We start from the raw sequence: 21,577 nt of genomic DNA on the forward strand, positions 1-21,577 counted from the left end.
ACAGAGAACAGCTCACTGAAATGGCAACCACAAGAAGTGATCGTGCGCGTCCACTACCCTGGAAAGCTAGGGCACTGTGGTGGTACGCCTTGCACGTGCGGTGCGAGGGAGCACGGTACGGCGCCTGCTCCTCGGCACCACTCGGCCCGATTCTTGGGGCGCAGGCAAGTCTCACCTTGGGCCTGGTCAGCACCGGGGTGGCAAACGGCTCGCCGGAGGACACCTCTGGCAGCGTCTCGCGGATTATGGACGGCGGCGAGAAGAGCACCGACGAGTCGCCCAGCAGGCTCTTGCTCTGCGCGCAGCACACCCAGAGTGAGGCATCCGAGGGCACAAGTCAAACACGGCAAAGCACGGCAAGTGCCACGAGGCATTCCCACTCTCTTGGGTAAAATCTCATTACTTCGGACTCGTCTTCTGGTCCAGGCAGGCACATGCATTATTTAACGGACTCAAACTGTTATTGATTAGGACGCATTTAGTCACACGCTGGTTAATTTGGACGACTCCGTGCTCGGTGAGCACGAAGCACCGCAAACGTGCAAGGGAGCAAAAACTGTGCTGGCTTCCAACAGAAATGAGTGCCCGCATCGCTATGGTTGTTGTCGTTTGTTGCTTTTCCAACAAGAAGACAGTTCAACAGCACTATTCTACTGCATTACAGAAAAATAAATTGTGCTAAAATGCTTATTTTTAATATCTGTACTTGATAATACACAAATTATCTGTAATGGCGTCAGAGTAGAACTTTACAAACTTGTGCCTTGTAAAATTTAATATTCTTGTAATATCTCAGAAACTGTACCTCTGAGACAAATGATGTAATAGGTGGGTAATGTACATATGTACATTACCCACCTTTCATCTATGTACCACATCTATGTATAGTATCTATGCTGCTGTTGTGTGCCTTGTATAAGAGGGCTTGGGCTTTCTTCAAGCAATATGTTTCACCTTTTGCCCAAGCTTGGCCACATCTAAAGGATGTAAATAAACTTTAAACCAATAACCAAACAGGCACGCTTAGTTGTAACTGCTTAGTCGCCGTTCATCATTGCGTCGATAGCAACCACACCTTTGACCGCAGCGGGTGGCAAATGGAGTAGTTTCGCTTTCACTCTGTGAGGAGGAGGAAGACCTTTCTACTGTGTCCGATGAGGCCGAAGGTGGAACGGCCTACACACTAACGGTGGTGTACCCGACGATGTTGAACCGAATGACTTTTTGTTTGCTAATGCCGCCGTGGCTACAGAAGACGTGACTGATGCAGCAGTAGCTGAGAGTGTGCAAAATCCCCATGGCGGTGATGATGGTGCCTGTGAGGCAGATCCGTGTGACGTGCCTACTGCAAAGGAGGTGATGGACGCAATAGACGTCTTTCGTCGTTTCGTCGGCTCGGGCGATGATGGAGCTTTACACAATTTAGCTTCCTTGGAGCGGCGTGTTGTGCCTTCACTCGTGCAGAAGAAGCAGCGGAAATTACGCAGTTTTTCGCTGCAAAATAAATGCTTGAACGGTGAGTTCGCCTTCATGGATATCTTAAGCCATTTCGTTTCATTTCTGCATCATTCGTACGAGCCTTCATGCGGAACATGCATGTAACGAAAAAGCTTTTGTCAACTTCGTTATATTCAGGTTTAACTGTATGTACTGTTCAAACCATTCGATTCAAAATTATTCGACCAAATCACTATTCACTTCGAATTCGCTTCGAACCTCAGATTCACTACTTGCCCATCCCTAGTGATAAGCTGTCGTTCGTATCCACGTTGCACCCGGAAGACGGGAGAGAGCTTGAAAGAAGGACGAGTCAAATTGCTTCCCTGTCTGTCATTATGGTGTGTAGTGTGCCGTAATGATAAATCCCGGTATTTAAGATGGCCTGTGCTACAGACTGTCTAGTAATGTAAGTAATAATGTAATTAATTCATTAAACTGTCTAGTAATGCGAGAGAGTGGCATTCCTTCAGGCCAGTGTGTGAATCGGTCAATGCAAGTGAGTATGTATTGTTGGTTTGAGAACGGTGGTAGTGGACCAACGATATCGATGTGAATGTGGCTGAGGCAAACGTCTGGTGGTGGAAAATGACCAGGCGCACTCATAGTGTGTCAACTGACTTTGGCGCACTGGCACTGTATACATGCACCAGCCCACTAACGGCTGTTCATACGCTGGCACAGTGTAATAGGTAACCTTGTTTTTCGCTGCTCAGATATAGAGGCAGTTAGCTCTATTAGGGTACTTGGTGCGCATTTTTCAGAATCACTGCAGTGGGATGAGAATGTCAATGCGATATTACAAAAGTGAGGTGCAACAACGGGAATTCTGAACTGAAACCACTACTTAATTCTGAAGTCAATAAATTCTTGATCAATAATGCCCTGTTTGCTTCGTTGAACCGAAACTACTGTCATATGGTCTGGGGGATTACTACACAATCTAACCTATCACGGCTAATAGATACGAAAAAAAAAAACAGTTTTGAGACTAGTCGAGAATGTGCCAATTCTGCTCTCTACTGCGCAGCTCTTTAAACATTTTGAATTAGAGCACAAGACACATACGAGTACATATGGTTGCACTAAAATTGCCTAAATTAGGACTGTCATAATTCTCTCTTCAAGCGGTAGGTAAATCTACATCTGAAAGAAGTATCACATAACACAAGAACAGAAATATAGAATGTTCCGTATCGTCGCACTGGCAAAGGCTTCGTGACAAACTTCCGCATTTACTTAATGACTATAATAAAAAACAAATCGATATTTGTGACGTAAAATGATCTGACTTGTACACTTCTTTCTAGAATAAAATTGACCTCTAGAGCTGTCTTTGATTTGTATTTAATTCTGTTGTTAAATGCCACTATTACAATGTGTATTTTGTAATGAAGTGTTGAGCTGGTGTTTCATGCTGACATGAAGTGGTGTATGCTAATGTATGACTGCCTGTGTAGGGCAGTAACTAGTGATGTGCTCAATTTTAAGGTTTCGTCAAAGCGTATGACAATGTTGTTTTTAATATGATGGTTTTATCAAAGTGTACGACAATGTAAACAAAATGCATGCGCCTCTGCTGCTGTCTTAGCCAGAATGGAGGTGAAGGACTTCCCTTAAGCCATCCTGGAAACAGCTTTTTACCTTCGTCTCCCATCACATGTACTGTGATAAACAAATAAGGAATCACTCAATTAATCAATGAATCAATCAATCAACCAGTCTAAAAAACATGATGGACTTTTAAAAATAGCTTTGAAATTTGTCATTAACCTCTCAAGTGCTTGGACGAACTCAACTCGTCAATGGCAATGATCCCGTTTTTAAAGCTTTCTGGACAAAGTCAGCACATCCACTTAGTTTTTCTTCCCCTACATAGATGGGTGCAGTGCCAGCATTTGAAATCTGTGGTTATTTCACTTTTCTTTTTTCTTGTTTTTCCCCACTGCATAGATGTCAGCACTTTTTCAGCACCTCAAAGGCCGCGTTGATTCAGTGTTCGTGTTCAGTTCAGTTTATTGTCCCTAAAGACTCTCGGAAGAGGTATTACACAAGTTCCACGTCATGTACGCATCATTAGCTATATTCAAATGTGTTCTGCAAGGTGGATTGCAGCCATTTCATCAGTGCTCAAGGGGTGCGCTTATTGCAGTCTTTGCTTTCTACCACATACAGTGGAACTCCGTTCATACGTTTTTCACTGGACAGAGGCAAAAAAAAAACGTAACAGCCGGGAAAACGCAACAGTGAGGAAAGCTCCGAAAATGAATGAAAAAAGTGCAGCTTCAACTATAGACAATTTATTTCCACAGAGTGCGTTTAGAACTTAAAAAAGTCTAGAATGGTTACTTGGCGTTTCTTTCGCTCGCTAGAAATCACCGCACGTTTCTCAATAGCCTGGAAGGCCGCATTGCTGTCAGCGTCGCTGTGAGGCGCGACGTACCTGCGGAGGAGGTCCAGAGCCGCGACGGCTTCTCCAAAGCTAGGATTTGGCAACCCCCCAGCATCATGCGGCTTGTGCTCCTCGTCGTCACCACGCCACGGCAATGGCAACGGACGAAGGAATATCCGAGGGAAATTTTGCCCTCTTTGGCGTAATCATGCTAACGTGCTAACGATTGTTTAGTATTGCTGCGGAGCGCGTGCGTCCGAGCAGCCCAGTTGCGCCATCGCGGCGTGGTTTCGCGAGAAATGTAAACAAGAGAGGAGAGCTGGCCCGATAGGCGGAGCAACGCCATGAGCAACGCCAACTTCCTGCTTCACTTTCGCTTTGCAAAGAGTGACGTCAGGGCCTCTCCTGAGTTTCCTTCCTCCGTGAGTCAAACCGTCCAACAAACCATGCGGTGACCGTAATCACCAGTAATCACAGTAATAGTGAGAGCATTTTTCACGTATGGCCATCTATTGGCGGCCTCTCGAACTGGCGTGCAGCTTCTTGCAGCCAGTTCTATAGCCAAGCCCGGCCAAGCCCAGTCAAAACTCATCAAAAACCAAAATGGTGATTGAAGCGCGTTGCCTACTTTTGCCCAGGCGGGTTCGGGTTGCGATACATCATGCGGGAACGTTTTCACAGCTACTACGTAACAGCGGGGTTCCTTATACATTGGATCCTATGGAAGCTATGCCGGGACCGGATGAAAACGACGTAGCAGCCGGGAAAATGCAGCAGTGATGAACGTAACAGCGGGGTTCTACTGTAGATGGTGGCACTTGGACACTGCTCAAAGATCGTCTTTTGGAAACATGCACTTTTTGCATTTTTTGGCAGATTTTGGAACGGTGGCATCTGCCACTGACAGCTTGCATGGGAGTATCACAGGCAAAGGAAAGCCACTTGTCGACTGTGAAAGAGTGAAAGCAATACATTTTCTTCTGTGAAGATCCTTGCTTCGCAGAATCGTTGTTGATTTTGAAACAGGGTAAAATAAAGGATTTTCTAACTACTGTTTATGACACAAGTAGGCACATATTGCATAGTGAAGAGCTAAGTGAGGTATTCACGAAGCAAATTCGTTGTAGAAGCTACAGAAAGGTTTTCGAGGAAGTGTACATTGAAAAAAAAAAAAAGAAGAAGAAGAAAAGGGGGGAGGGTCACCTCTGGTTAAAATAATCACCCATTTGAAAGGTCAAGCAGTATCCCTTAACTACCTATAACAAGTTCTCAAAGGGACAAAACCAGTAAAAAAACACAAAGGACAAGAGGTTCACACCACAACAACTGGACTATCAACTGAGCTTTATTAGAATCGGTGTAGTCCCAGCAAGGTCAGCAGATCATGCGCAACCACATCATCGCTGATCACAGAGCATGAAAAGACAAGAATCGCTTCTATCGTGGCCGACCTAGAAATGCAAATTCTTCTTCAAGTAAGCACACCGAGGTCATACTAACGCAGTCGTCACCTAATAAACTCATGTAGTACACTTCCAGGATTTCTCGCTCTTCTTTGCCCTTGCCCCTACCAAGAATCGTTACATTGCTGAACAAAGGATAACAACTACATTCATTGCTATGGCGAGGCAAGTTTGAACTGTTGTCTGACCCCAGGGAGGAGTGTTGCTCATGCAGGCGGTCATTAACCCTTTGAAGGTTTTTGCCGTACATGTACGACGGCGGTTTTCTGTCCCACAAGGTCTTTGCCGTACGGGTACGGTTTCGACCCTCCGTTTGAAATTTTGCGCCATAATGACGATGCGTGCTCACCGGGAGGTGCTGCCACCTCTTAGCAATTACAAGATGCGTTTGAAATTGGTGCTACATTCTTGAGGAGATAAACAGAGCTGATTGCTAGCTTCAGCGCGTCGCTTAGACTGCGGCAACGCGCTTTCACGGTTTCGGTACCGCCGCGTGATCGCAACGGCGGCCCGCGAAAAGTGGTTTTTCTCTTTGTAGCCACGCTTTCGCAGGGGTGGCGGAAGTTGATTTCTATCTTGATTGGCACTGCTCTTAGCTTGTTTATCACCACCGCTCACGAGGTATTCTCGCTCTCTGCGGCAATGTGCTTACGCGAGAGGGTGCCTCAGACCTCTGCCCAAGGCAGACGCACGCAGAGATGTCATGTGTGCACCAACACAACTCCTCGCTCAAAGAGAACAGATACGCATTTTAGGTGTGCAGACTGCGATAAGGCGCTATGCGTAAACCCATGTTTCAAGGAGTACCACGCTTGGAAATACTATTGAACATTTTGCAGTTAATGAGTGATGCCGACACCAAAATACTGTTCCTAATTATTTTTTACTATTTATTCCCAATTTTATACATTTTGTACCTTCAAGATCGGCAATAAAGTCATTTGACCACCTGGGAAAGTTTTTTTCGAAATAATTCGACCCTCAAAGGGTCAATACATCGACCGGCTTGGCCTATGTAAAATCTTTCGCATGTGAGAGGGAACTCATAGACAACCCCTGCAGCACATGCCGTAAACCATGCTGCGCATGCCTCTTGTCCTTTGCGTTTTTTTACTGGTTTTTTCCCTCAAGTATGTACCAACTGGCCCAGATTTCAACCCTTCAACAAATTCTCTCTCCGTAATCTTTGCACAAGTGTATACTGAAGTTCGTTCTAAACAGTACTGCTAGCTTTCTATCAGGCTTTCATCAAGCAGTTTGCACTGAGAACAAGCAGCTACGCACGGGTGTCTCAGGAAGGATGAACGACTCCGGCTCCAGTGGTGCAAATCCCGCGGAGGTGAGGCCTGGTACAGCAATGTCACCGGGAGTGGACCAGGTCTCGTGGAGGGCTTTGCGAACCCGCTTGGATGGCGAGAGGTTCTGAAACAACACGGCCATTTTGTGTCATGTTGGTGGCAGTGTGTGGGCCTAGCCAGTAATCTATTCCAATGCTGGCACACACTTGCTAAATGTGTGAAAGGAACAGAGCACAGCAATTGCAGGCTTTCACATCGCATCACACGAAACACAGCATGGTCACTGACTTCCAGTTCATATTTATTATATGGTGGCAAAAAAAAAAACGTTAGACAAGAAATGGGGGTGAAAGAGGCACTAAAGGAAAGAAAACAAAAAGTTTTGAAATGAGGTGTAACAGTAGAGGTGTGCGAATGCTCTAATAATTCCGCTCGTGAATCGAAATTTAGTACAGTTAAACTGTTACAATGACGTCGGTAAAGTCGGCAATTCACTTGGTTATAACCAAATTTAATTGTACGTACAGTAAAACCTTGTTAAACCATACCGGCTTAAACAGCAGTTTTGCTTTAAATGTAGTAAAGTCAAATACCCGACTCAGCGGCCATTGAACATAATGTATTTTGTATCTGCATGAACCGTACCAGCTTATTGCATACGTATCGGTTAAACGTAGTGTTTCCACTTTTCGTTGTACAATCACGGCAGTGCATCATCTCCATCAGGCGGCCCGGCAGAACAGCAAGCCTCAGAGATCAGAACGGCCTCCAGGCGCCCTGAGGGTTTGTGCGTGGCACCACATCAACATCAACATCATTTCGGCGCCGTGCCAGAGGGTGTTGTGGTGTCGTGCAAACAGGGACTCGCGTCATGTCGAAGCTCGGATAAAAAAGACACCAGGTGCTCAGCATATAAGAAAGATTAGACATAGTTCATGCTATCGAATACGACACGAAGAAGTCAGCGCTGGCACGCGACAGGGATCTACTGTTGACTACGGTGTGTGGCATTTGTGATGCGAAGAAGTTGCTTGATAGTGCTGTTGCAACTGCGAAGAGATGTTGGCCATGAGGTTCGACTACCGTTTAGTATGTACTTTCTCCGAGCTCCGGCCAAGTAGGGTTTAACGAGGTTTCACTGTATTGTAATTCAACCTTTTATGCAAAAAAGTACATTTACCAATAAATTTTTCTTTATACACTGAACATGACCACTTTGGCGGTCACTGTTGGTCAGCGGTGCACTATTTGAGAGGTACGATATTTATTCAAATCTATATAGATTTTTTTTTTTCAAGTATTTATATACCAAACTCTAGGGCCGGCTTAGATTAGAAAATTCAAGAAATGTATCAGTTTTTAATTGAAATTGATAAATATGGTGCATAGCTAGCGCCATCTGGAAAAGTCAATATCGCAGCGGCTACTAGCCGTACCAGCAGTCAAAATGAACTACTCGAACGACGTTGCCACTTTGACTTGTGTCGTATTGGTGTGCGGCGTGGCATTATCGTAATAGCACCAAACAGGCACTGCCACTATACACTCTAAGAATCCCGGGGAAAACAGGAGTAACTGGGCAGTTAGTCCTAAAAATGGCGCTTTCGTCCTTCAAGAGAGTAATTGCATGAATGTGCATGCCGTGTGCAAATTTCAGTGAGCAAGTGTTTAGTGCTTGGGCGGATAGACAGCAACGGGAGGACGAACGGTAACAGTTACTCCCCATGTGCTCCGCTGTTTTCGTCCGTGTCGTGGAGTGATGCGGCAAAAATGGTATTGTCTATAAATCATGAATACTTCGAAGTTGGTGCCCTGTATTTTTATTTATTTATTTATTTATTCGGTATACCTACATCGCCTGTACGGCATTATCGTAGGGGGGTTAAAATACAGGTGGTCACAATGGAAACATATTTAGCAACATCAAAAGAATACATCAGTAAATAGAACATAGTTTAAGCACTGAAATTCGCAAAAGCGGAATAGAAACTAACAAAGTACAAAACAAAGTGAGTGACAAAATAACTAACTAACAAAACAGAAAAAAAAAGTAGCGTATGTGCAGAGATGAATAACAGAATTAACAATCAAAGAATATGACTCTCAATAGCATTTTCAAAACTAGAAGCTGCCATCACTTCATTAGGGAGCTCATTCCAATCGCTAATCGTGTTAGGAAAAAATGAATACTTAAACACATTGGTACGGCACTGATAAGCTCTAATTTTGTTAGCGTGGTCTCTCCTAGATGAAACGTAATGCGGCTCCTTGATGAACAGTGTTTTGTCGATACCAGTTTTACTTTTATATATATTGTAAAGGAATTTGAATCTTAGGATTTTCCTGCGTGAAGAAAGAGTTTTCCAACCCAACCCTTCCCTTATTCTGGATCCTCTGGTAGTAAAATTATAATTTCCTGTTACGAAGCGTGCTGCTTGCTTTTGGACGCGTTCTATTTTTTCTGTGAGGTTTATAGTGTATGGATCCCAGATAACGCATGCATATTCTAGAATAGGCCTGATGTTTGTTAAATACAAGGTTGCCTTCAGTGATGAAGGAGAATGCTTAAAATTTCGTCAGAAAAAGTGAAGAAGACGGTAAGCTTTCGCGCTAATTGAGTTAACATGATTAGTCCAGTCAAGCGTTTCAGAAAACGTAACTCCGAGGTACTGAACATCCTTAGCGGTACTGAGTGCAATATTATTTAGGCAATAGGAACTGGGGAATTTTTTCTTTTTCTTTGTAAACTGCACATGGTAGCATTTACCAGTATTCAGAATCATCTGCCACCGCTTGCACCAAATAGAAACTTTTTCAAGGTCGTCCTGTAAGACAGACATATCGGCATAACATTTCACTGCACGATACATGACGCAGTCATCGGCATACAGTCTAACTGTTGAATTAAGGCCTACTACTAAATCATTAATATAAACTAGGAACAAAAGAGGCCCAAGCACAGAGCCTTGAGGCACTCCCGATAGCACCTGCATTGGAGCCGAGTTTACCCCATTAAGAACAACTTGCTGTTTGCGCAGGTGTAAATAATCCTTTATCCAGCCAAAAATATGTTCAGGAAGGCCTAGGAATGATAATTTTAAGCAAAGTAGATTGTGCGGGACGACATCAAATGCTTTCCGCAGATCAAGAAAGAGTGCATCTATCTGTTCACCATGGTCGAGGCCGAGTGCAATGTCATGAGTGAATTCGGCTAGTTGTGTTACGCACGAAAAACCAGAGCGGAACCCATGCTGAGCCGAAGTGAAAAAGTTATTTGTATGAAAATGTTCCATCAGATTAGAGTACAGGACATGTCCGAGAGTCTTACAGCAAACGGAAGTTAAAGATATCGGCCTGTAATTGCCTACGTGTGTACGATCACCTTCTTTAAATATCGGAGTCACGTTGGCTGTCTTCCAATCTTCGGGCAGTTTTTGATTATCTAGTGACTTGTTGAATAATATTACTAAGAAAGGTGCTATCTGTCTCAAACATTGTTTCAAAACATGATTAGAAATTCCATCGGGTCCATGAGCTGAATGCAGGTTTAGGTTAAACAACAAAGCCTCCACTCCTTCCTTGCTCACGGCAACGTTTTCCATTTCCGGTAATGGTGTCGGTGTGTAAGAAATAGCAATGCTACATGGCTTTGTAAAAACTGAATGAAAATACTTGTTGAATACTTCTGCTTTTCCTTTGTCCTCTTTAATTAGGTTACCATCATTTGTGATGGCCGGGATGCCAGTGTCATCCTTCTTGTTGCTCTTAATATACCGCCAGACCTCTTTGGGATTTGTTTTTAGTTTATCTGCTAAGGCTTGTAGATATGCATCCTTCACAACCTTCAATTCGCTTTTAAGTTTTGTGCTGATATCCCTTAGCTTTTTGTACATGCTTGGGTTTTTAGTTTTGCAATATATTTTGTAAGTTCGGGATTTTTTCTGAATTGATGAACGTAAATCCTTATTAATCCAGGGTTTATCCTTGCGGCGCTTAGTCGAAACCACCTTAGACGGAACGAAATCTGAGGTCAATGAAAGCAGTTTATCCCTGAATATGACCCACAGACTGTCGATGCTACTAAATGAACTGTAATGCGCAAATATAGGCAGGAAATCATTTAACTCATTAGAAATAGCCTCATAATTACCCCTTTCATAAAAGAATACCTTTTTCGGCCGCATTTTGGTAAATTCTATTTTTCTGCAACGAATAGTACCTGCAACTACTTCATGGTCACTAATCCCTGGTACTGGTACAATGAAGTCTATGATATCTTTCTGGTTACTAAAGACCAAGTCTAACACATTTCCGTCTGTACATCCAAAACGAGTAGGAAAATCAACGAACTGGAAGAGCCCATAGGTCATTATCAGCTCGCAAAATGCAGACTGAAGCAATGACCTATTATTCTGTACAGGACATAGGTCACGCCATTCAACATCTGGCATGTTAAGATCACCACCAAGAATTATCGTTTCAGATGACAGGACTGAGAGTGACCTTGAAAGGCTGATAAATGGTTCAACAGTGTTCAAATTTGGTGGTCTGTAGAAAGAACCGACAGTAAGGGCGTTCCCATCTGAAAAGCATAGTCTGCACCATACAGACTCTGAGGTATCGTCAGCTGGAAGAAATGGTGCACTTTCAATTGTGTCCCGAACTAGAACAAACACCCCCCCTCCCCGCGCATTTCGGTCCTTTCTATATGCAGCATAGCCTGATGGAAATACCTCAGAATCCGCAATGTCAGAGTCTAGCCAGGATTCGGTGGTGATAACAATGTCAGGCTTTGATATCGATAGAAGGCCTGCAAAATCATGCAGGTTACAATTACATGCAAACCAGCACTCTGCCTTCTCGTGGGAAAATTGTGTGAAGTATAAAACCTGGAATGTGAAGAGCCATGCTTCGTGCACACACCATAAGAGAGGGATACACGTTAAACGCACAAGTCATCAATAGATTGCCAGATTTTGCTGGTCAATAGTACCTAAGTTCCTTCTGTTCCAAGGAGATTACGAACCTAACTGAAGCGATGTGTGGATGAAACAGGACACACTAAGCGACAAAAAAATTGTCCTTCTTTGTCGTCTTAGGTGCTCCGTTTGAGCTCGCTACACGTTTACATCGCGTAGTGCCTCAGTTTAAATCACCCTAAGAATACTCCGGCAGATTTCTTTTCGCACTCACTTACGGTTGCAGGCACACTCAACGTTACACTCTCCCCGCACAGCATACACAAAATGCCGAGTCGCTTTTATTGCCGCACCTGCGTTCCGATGCTTAACCTGTCACACTTTCCTGTCCCGTCAAGCAATCTTCTGTGGTGCAGTGGTTAGAGTACCTGACTTGTGAGTACGAGGATGTGAGTTCGAATTCTGCTTTCGGGCGCCTTTTTTTTTTTCTCAGTAATCCTTTTTTCAGCTCAGCAATCTTTTTATCAGGGTATAAATGCCTAATTTCATTAATTCCACCTCTGCGGAGCATCGGAAATAATGACCATTACTCCCTTGAGGAGCATCGGAAAAGAGCAACTGTTAGTCCTCGGAGGAGTAACGGCATGGGGAGTAACAGTTCATCCCCTCGCACTTACCCCGTAAAGAGAGGAATGGTTGTGGCAGATCAGTTCCGCCCCTAAAGGAGTAACCTCAATACCCCATTTCCTCCTTTTCTTCTTAGAGTGTGTTGCTTTCAAATGAAAAGCTGTCCTAGCCTCAGAGGCATCATCAAACGTTCAAGCCAGGTGGGACTGGCATCGATGAGAAAATTTTCCGTCATTGAGGGGGCAACGGGCGAAACCATTTGCGTGCACCGGCTGCAAGGAGGAGATGACAGCAATAAGGAAGATAAGGTGCGTTTACAGTCCGACCTTATCAGTGTGCAAGTGAGCGACACTTGACACAGTGTCCAATTACGTTGGCTGTGCCAGTGCGCCGAACCATCCATCGAATTATAGGTGCTGTTCTCGCACAGGTGACATAACGTGTGCGCATGCTCATGTTAAGTCTCACTATATTTAGCCCTTACATAGCAACGAGGCTAGCAGCAATGCTGACGTAGAGCGAGCTGGCATAATAATACTGAATAAATGCTATTTTCATTTTGTTAACGCTGTTCTCACTTTTTTGTTTGGCCTACGTTGAAGACTAATTGCTTTTTTTTTTTTTCTCTGGCTTCAGAATTTCGGGGATTAGCCTAGAATCGGGGTTGGCCTCAATTCAAGTAAATACGGTAGTTTAACAGTCTGCATATGCGCAAGTTTCCATTTATTGTCTTGGTATCATCGCAGCAGCCAAATTTTGTTATAATGAAATTGTGTGCTAACTTTGCTTCGCTTCATTGAGGTTCTAAATACATGGTGTTCTTTGGATAAGTTATGAAAGGCTAAATACTTTGTTAAATCAACAATTTCGTTATGTTGAAGATCGTTATTTCAAAGTTTAACTTATTCGATTCTTTAAAGGGACCCTGAAACAATTTTGACGATTTTCTACAAACGTACTGAGTTGTTAGAGTAGGTGCTTCTGATCATTAATTGACACATCTAAGTGCTCCGCGTAAAGCGTGTAATTTATTATCAGGTTTTTAAATTGCACATCGCTGCCGATCGCAGCACACTGCTCGGCGGAATTTTAAGCCACCCCTACCCATATGACCGAAATCACCCATATGACGTCAGTGGGGCAAACTATCTGATTGGCTGACCAGGGCGCGTGATCGATAATTTTTCCAACTTTATGGTAAACAAATGATCTTCGTAATAGTTGGAATGTTAGTTCATTTGTTTCTGTATAAAGAAAGTAACATAAAGTGAATGCACAAGAACAACTTTTCAGTACACTTAAGCACTTCCGGCCCACAGCAAGTGTCGTCTGCTTGTGTTACAACGTACTCCATTTTGAAGAGAGCTCCGCGGTCAGAGTCGGTCTCAGTCTTTTCGCGAGCACTATGATTCGACTTTGTTGCCTTGCAGACTGCAAACGTAGCGACTGGCAATATGTCAAGCTGCGACATCGTGACCCTCTGCAAGGCAGCATACGAGCGAACTGGCTGCTGCGCATCGGACTGACGCTATCCGATTGGCGCCAGGATTTGCGCGTTTGTAGTGGTCACTTTACACTGGAAGATTACTAACGCAATAGCGTTTCGCGAGTCCGGTATTAGGGCAAACGCAAGCGCAAGGGGACAGGGTCTCGCCGCTTGACTGTGCCGTAACGAGATGAGCCATGAGATGAGCAGAGGCGCAAATCTGAATGGTCTGCACGGTGCAGCCACCTGGTGGCACAGAGCTCAACCATACACAGTAGCAGTAACGAAGTGTATTCTTCTTTGCTGCTGGTGTGTATTTTTCGCAGGAGTGTAATCATCAACATGTTGTTTTTATAATTGTTTAAAATGTTTCACTCTTGGTTAGAGCAATATTAGCGCTTTGTTTGGCTGGTTAAGCGCTGCGCCAACAAGTGGCTGGACCGTGCAGACCGATCAGGTCGCTCACGTACATCCACGCTAAAGTTCCTTCATCAGCTTGAGTTTATGCCTCCAGTCATTTGCCGAAATGACCAGCTTGCCTGTGGTTACCGGAATACCAAACACGTTCGGCGCTAGGACAGAATGCTCGCAACGCACGCTGCTTCAATAGCTCTCGCTTGGGGTGGATGGCCAAGCGGCTAGCGGAGAGGTTTCGCGCAGGCGGGCTCCAAAACAAGCGGAAGTGGACGATGTGACCTCGCATCGTGACGCTGAACCAGTGAAGGCGGAGCTTAGCCCCGATTGCTCGGCGAACGAGTTGAGGAGGAAAAGCATGGCTAGGGAGGAGGGTAACTTCTAATCGCTTGTAGCTCCATTTATACGTAACGCTTCACTTAAATTGTGGTGCGAATGTTCTACTTAAGTTGTACGCTACGCGTCTGCAAAATTTGTCCGAACCGTTTCAGGGGCCCTTTAAATATTCGGTGAATGAGTCGGCCGTGGTTCGTGCCTTGACGAGCTCATCATTCCCATGGCACACAATCTCTATCAGTACAACATTTTAACAGGTTGACCGAACTGATCGAAATGATGAACATTACGTAGACGGAGGAAACAATGCAAACATGGCAAGCATGGAAGCACGTGCGAAGATCAAGCCGATTAGCTACCAGAACGATTCACACACAATTCGGAGTTTTCTGCCCACATGCAAAGACATAGACTAACTTGGAATGTGTGCTCGTGGTAGTTGCCCGGGCTACAGACCCGAACTCTGCTTCGGGCACTACGAGCGCTCGTAGTGCTTGTATCTGTTCTCAGGACGACAGAAAGCTGAGCTAGTTGGTAAGGATTCATTATGCAAAATAGAAGTGAGGCGTGCAGAAAGGACACAAGAGTATAGAAGTGGACAACACGAACGCCGACTATCAACTGAAGGTAGCACTGAGGCGAAAAAAGAAGAAAGAACACACGAAACTCATCTGCGCATGCTCAGGAGTAGTGGCTATTCCGTATATTCATTCAGTGTCGCACTGGCTTAAAAAAGTTGCTAGTAGATGTGATGTTAATGTTGCTTTCACTGCTCCCAATAAGCTAGGTAAGATATGCGCTGCCGTACAGAATAGAAAGGAGCGAGTAAAAGGCAAAAAACGAACAGATATTTGTCCAGTGAAGCACAATAAGAACAACAGTTTTACTGACTGTCGTATGGGTGTGGTTTATAAAATTCCCCTTAGCTGTCGCCAGTTCTACACAGGGCAAACAGGACGTTGTATCAATCAGAGGCTAATGGAACATAAGAGGTCGTTAACCGGTGGATCGCCTTCTAATCTTTCGCTACATTGCCAAGATTGTAACTGCACGCCAGAGTTAGATGAATGCGCAATATTGTACAGGCATAAGAATGAAGATACGCGTCTTATGGTAGAGGCATGGCATATCTATAATGGTGGAAGTGCGTGCGTGAGTCAGCCTTCGATTACTTTACATAAGGAAGAGATTAAGTGCCTTAACAGTTATCTCTCACGTAGGCCGGCACGTGTACCCGATTGACACGTGGTGTTACCATTCCTGAGCATGCACAGATGAGTTTTGTGTCTTCTTTCTTCTTTTTTCGCCTCAGTGCTCCCTTCAGTTGATAGTCAGCGTTCGTGTTGTCCACTTCCCTACTCTTGTGTCCTGTCTGCACGCCTCACTTCTATTTTGCATAATGTATCTGTGCTCATAGCACTCGTACTGTTCATGTGTGTCTGAATTTTACTGTCTTGTCTTCTGCGCGCTATTTATTGCTATTCAAATCATGCACCAACAAGCCCAAAGCTACACTGCTGAGCATATTAGCGACAACCTTTCGGCGACAGTTTGCGGTCCGTTGTCACATCATCACTATGTCATCACATCACATGACGCAGCATCACGACCACACCATTGGCCACAGTTAGCCTGTTAGGCCTCATTGGACCTAAAGTTACTGTTTCCTATGAAATCAACGCAGATATATTAACAGCAGCTAGAAAGCCAAACAACCACTTCACCAATAAAAGCAAGTGCACAAGGCAACCGTTGTTCATGGCCCCCACTTTTGTGAAACACCGTACGGTGGACCCGACCTCGTTCCAAACACCATTCATGGGCACATATTGGTCTCATATTGGTAGCTTCAAGTGACCCGTCACAGGACTAGCTTTAGATTTACATGACAGGCTCGAAAATATGCCCTGTGACTATAGTGTGATCACAATTGGCTGTAGATGCATTTATACGGACAGCAGATAGACACAGATGGGAAAAAGAATTTTAATGGGGTGTCGCGGAAAATACTGTGGGCCTCTCATTTTGCAACTATAGCGTAAGCGTTGGCCGCGGTAGACCCACGATACGCATTTTCCGCTCGTGTTCGTCGCGCAGATTCACCTTAACGAGCTGACAATAACTTACACAAACCACCTGCTATAAAAATGTAAAAGCTCTCCTCTTTCTGGGAAGAAAACTGGAAAGCAAACCTTTTTAAGCAACATCTATTGTTTAGAAAGGTTTGCTTTCCAGTTTTACAAATTGCCATTAAGGACAGTATGGCCAACTATTAAAGTGAAAACCCATTGGTGTTTAGGACAATGTCACTTTTTATTCAGCTTCAGAGGGAAAACAGCACTCAATTATATTTGACAGACATTCTAACAATAACAAAAATTTTTTCCAGAACTGAGTTATCAGTGCTGTAGAAGGATCGACATTTCGGCGAGTTGGTACTGGTGGACACCTTGAGGGGCGGCGCAAGACGACGAAGGCAGTAACACACAGGACAGCGCTGTCCTGTGTGTTCCTGCATTCTGTCTTCGTCGTCTTACCCTGCCCCCCCCCCCCCCCTCCCTTCATGATGTTTTATCAGTGCTGGCACACAAATTTGATGTTCTTTTTAATAAGAGTACATCTGGATTCTCAGGTTACTGATAGCTGACCACATTCTGGTTATGTAACGTAAGTGGCCTCTAAAGAATATATGCAGCACTGCTTTTTTTTTTTTTTTTTTTTTTTGCTTTTTAAGCAGTAAACATCCAGATAAATTTTTTGATATTCAATTCGAAATCCACTATTCGCACATCCCTACTTATCAACAAACAGTGGATATAAAGAAGGTATTTTTGTGTGTGAAGCGATCTTGTGATTTTTCTTTAAATTTATTTATCACTACCCACAGCACCCGCAGCCATTACAGCAGGGGAAAAAAGAAACAAAGAACCAATGAATAATGCAAGTAAAACAAAGCATGTACAGTCGCATGCAATATGAGCTGCAACATGGTGATCATGTTCAAAAGGACACCAAGACCGTACGGCGGTGCCAACATATGAATAACTCGAGGACTAAACATCCTTACAATTACTGGTATTTATTACACCAAGTTTTCATATGTAGGCAGTGCCCTTCAGTCTTGAGACCCTTTCCCCACGTGCACCGTGTTGCAGCTCGTATTGCAAGCGACTGTACCTGGAAGAATTTTATACTCACACACGCAAAAAAAAGAAGAAAAAATTAAAATAAAACAGTTGACAGTATGACAGGTGTTTTTCATGACCGATAGGTGTTGCAGAAAGGTTGTGGTACTTCAGAATTTAAATTTTAATCACATCATCATCATCATCATCATCCTATTTTATGTCCACTGCAAGAAGAAGGCCTTTCCCTGCCACAGCCACTGCTCGCAGTGTTGACGAATGTGTATTTGTTTTGTAGATATTATCTCATGTTGCGGGGATATTGAATCGAATCCGGGGCCGTCTACGGATGAAATGCTTAAAAACATAATGCATGAAATACGCGAGATCAAGGCAACCATGAGCTCTTCAAGCCAGCGGCTTGAAGATAAATTGATTTCTATTGATAAGAAAATGGACAATGTCACAGTCACTGTCGCCGAATACACGTGTAAAATTGATAAATTACAAACAACCGTCGATTATCTCAGTCTTAAAGTGGACGAATTGGAAAACAGAAGCAGACGGAACAATTTAATTCTTTATGGGCTACAAGGGAAAAAGGGTGAGCAACACCAGGCGTTAGAACAGGAAGTTTCTAAGAAAATCCTTGAGGACGTGCTGCAAGTTCCAAATGTTAATATAGAGCGTATACATAGGCTTGGGAGGCCATGCAAAAACAAGTGCCGCCCAGTCATATTTAAATTAGTCGATGGAAGGGACAAGATAAAGATTCTCAATAACTGTGGCCGTCTCAAAGGGACCCCTTACAGTATTTCTGAGGATTTTTCGCCTCGTGTTCAGTTATTGAGAAAAAGGTTGTGGGAATGCACAAAGCAAAACAGGAACAATCACGACAAAGTTGTGTTAACTTACGACAAGGTAAGAATTAACGGCAAGCTACACAGGTGGGACGATACACTCAATAAGGCAGTCCCTATAAATGGTAAGTGACCAGGCGTCGTAAACATAACAAGGAACATATCAAAGCGCAAATAGAACAAGAAACCATTGGGCATGCTCCTGCCTCCACGAGAGCTCACTGAGCTATGTGCTAATGCTTGGAGTATAATGAATAAAACTGTAGAACTAGAAAGCTTACTCTTGGCCTTTCGTCCGAATGTAACACTTCTAACTGAAACTTGGCTAAGCAAAAACATCTCGGATGCAGACATAGTACCAAAGTTCTCACATAATGGTCAGGAGGGATCGTGGCTCAAGAGGGGGTGGTGTAGCAATTATCTTAAAAAAGGGAACAGACTTCACTATTATTCCTCATGAGACGAGCGTTGAAATGGTCTGGATTCTTGTTCATTTATGTGAATGCAGCCTACTAGTCGGTGTAGTCTACAGGCCTCCTAGCGCCGACGTTTCGTTGCTTCAGTCACTGCATGAATTTCTTCAAATAAACACCAAACGCTACAACAAGATTATAATGTGCGGCGACTTCAATGTGCCCACAATAAACTGGGAACAACTGTGCTCACTACCGCTTTGCGCACAGTCTGAAACGTTGCTTGAAATTGCGTACTGCTTTAATCTCGTACAGCTTGTACAGATACCGACACATGTTACTTCCAGTTCCAGCACCACACTTGACCTTGCTTTTGTTTCTCAAGCGATTCGTGAAAAGGGCCCTTCCGTGGAAGTTTTACCCGGAATATCCGATCACAAGATTATTCTCTTCAAATGTAACTTTGCGTTAGCAAGATCGCGTGAACCTATGAAAGAATTCTTAGATTTCAATACCGCCGAAGACGAAAGCATTCTCGACTACTTAGAACAAGATTTCGACATTTTTTCCCAAAAACAAAGACAAGGTTTCCTAGGCGTCAATGAGCTGTGGCTGCACATTAAGATCCCCTTGCACGAATGCATCAAAAAGTACATTCCTAAAAAGCGAAAGAAGGTCAACCGAAAAAGCCCGTGGATTACTCGTAATATCCTGCACTTAAAGCGTTGATTAAAACGATAATTACGCTATCGGTCAAGCCACTCTGTTCTGGCGTCACTCTGAGCAAATCTTAGATCCGAATTAAAAGTAAGTAAATACCATTTCTTTAATGTCAGAATGCACAACTTTCTAAAAAACAACCCAAGGAAGTTTTGGATGCATATATTGAAGCGGAACAGCCTTGTAGACAAGATAAAATTCAATGATGTCGAAGTTACCGACACTCAGCGCATTGCGGAAGCTTTTAACACGTTTTTTTTCGTCAGTATTTTTACGTGAACCCACCCAGAAATATGATGCTCACGGCGTTGGTCTCAAGCATCCAGATCTTGTCATATCTGAGGAAGGCATATTTTCGTCACTCCTAAACTTAGATCCAAAAAAATCTGCAGGTCCTGATGACATACCTAACGCTTTTCTTAATCGGTTCGCTGAATGGTCCGCGAAATACCTGTTCATAATATTTAACGTAAGTTTAAACGAGAGGGATCTGCCTAACGACTGGAAAGTCGCCAAAGTAGTCCCAGTCCACAAAAAGGGAGCCAAGCTTAATGTAGAAAATTACAGACCTATCTCCCTACTCTGCACCTCTTCTAAGGTTATGGAACACTTTATTTCTAAGCATTTAAGTTCCTTTTTAGAAAATAATGACTTATTTAGTGAGAGTCAGCCCGGATTCAGGCGTGGCTTTTCAACCACTACGCAGTTACTTCATATGTCCAACGAAATACTGGCAATCTTGGATCAAGGTGGGCAGGTAGACATTCTTTTTTTAGATTTCGAGAAAGCCTTCGATCGGGTTTCACACAAAAAAATGATGATACAGCTAAACAGCATCATACGCAGCGAACAAATTTTGTGTTGGCTTGATTCGTACTTGACGCATCGAAAACAATTTGTCAGCATAGGTGCTTCGAATTCATCGCTCGCCTCTGTACTTTCGGGCGTTCCACAGGGCTCAGTTTTAGGGTCACTTCCTTTTCTTATCTACCTAAATGATCTGGCTTGCAAATTTTCCGTGCGATGCCGCTTTTTTGCGGACGATTGTATTGTTTATTCGAGCATTCAATCTGTGGATGACCAATCTAGCTTAACTGACTATTTAATAGCAATACACGACTGGTGTATCCAGTGGCATTTGACCCTAAACATCTCGAAATGCGCGCACATGGTTATTACACATTAAAAGATCCGCTAATTTGCATTTACACGATAAATAATATGGACATTAAACAGGTAGAGGAATTCACATATCTTGGAATTACAATCGATTCCAAGATGAGCTATACCACTCATGTTCGGTATGTTTCCGCAGCAGCAACGAAAAAGTTATGGTTATTAAAGCACCGTTTAAAAAACTGCACTAGTGCTACCAAATTAACCGCATATAAGACAGTTATTAGGCCAATACTCGAGTATGCCGATATAGTCTGGGACCCATACACAAATGCTGGTATAGACATTATCGAAAGAGTACAAAAAAAAAAGCTCTTAGATTTATCTACAATGCTTATGATTGGCGCATTTCAGTCACCCCTTTAAGGTTGCGATCTGGGCTCCAGAAACTAGAAACTTGTCGCAAAATGCACCGTCTACAAACAATGTATAACATTGTTAACAACCACACTAAAATGAGATTTGACGACTACATGCAATTTATTAAATCGCGACTGACCAGAGGTAAGCACAATCAAACAATATTATTGCCGCGTGCTAGAACAAACTCATATCTTTCTTCCTTCCTGCCCAAGACAATTCGCGAATGGAACGCCCTTCCGCAAGGCGTGGTCAACTCAGCCACTCCAGATTCCTTCTTATCTGCAGTACAGATGTGCTTGTAATGTCATGCATTCATTGTATCTTTTGCTTGTCACATATTCTGATGTCTCTTTTCTTACGCCTTTCCTATTGGCAGCAATGTGACAGCATCATCTTATTTCTTTTGTGTATTTGCATATGTTTGCTTTGCCTATTAGGCTGTCTTCTTACTTATTTTTTCTATCCCCTTGAGGAAAAAGTTTGAAATC

The 21,577-nt window shown here is 43.5% G+C and overlaps 1 protein-coding gene across 1 annotated transcript in view; it reads right to left on the reverse strand.

Moving 5' to 3' along the window:
- Positions 1-21,577, reverse strand: part of LOC142560961 (myb-related protein B-like) — a 315,010-nt gene that overhangs the window by 28,157 nt on the left and 265,276 nt on the right. Inside the window, exons 15-16 of the mRNA XM_075673395.1 lie at positions 6,637-6,774; positions 176-295 (exon numbers count right to left, since the gene is read on the reverse strand). Coding sequence (XP_075529510.1) covers positions 176-295; positions 6,637-6,774 — 258 coding nt within the window. The remainder of the gene's footprint in view (positions 1-175; positions 296-6,636; positions 6,775-21,577) is intronic.

Source organism: Dermacentor variabilis, chromosome 10 (assembly GCF_050947875.1).
Source record: "Dermacentor variabilis isolate Ectoservices chromosome 10, ASM5094787v1, whole genome shotgun sequence".
In the NCBI taxonomy this organism is placed as follows: domain Eukaryota; kingdom Metazoa; phylum Arthropoda; class Arachnida; order Ixodida; family Ixodidae; genus Dermacentor; species Dermacentor variabilis.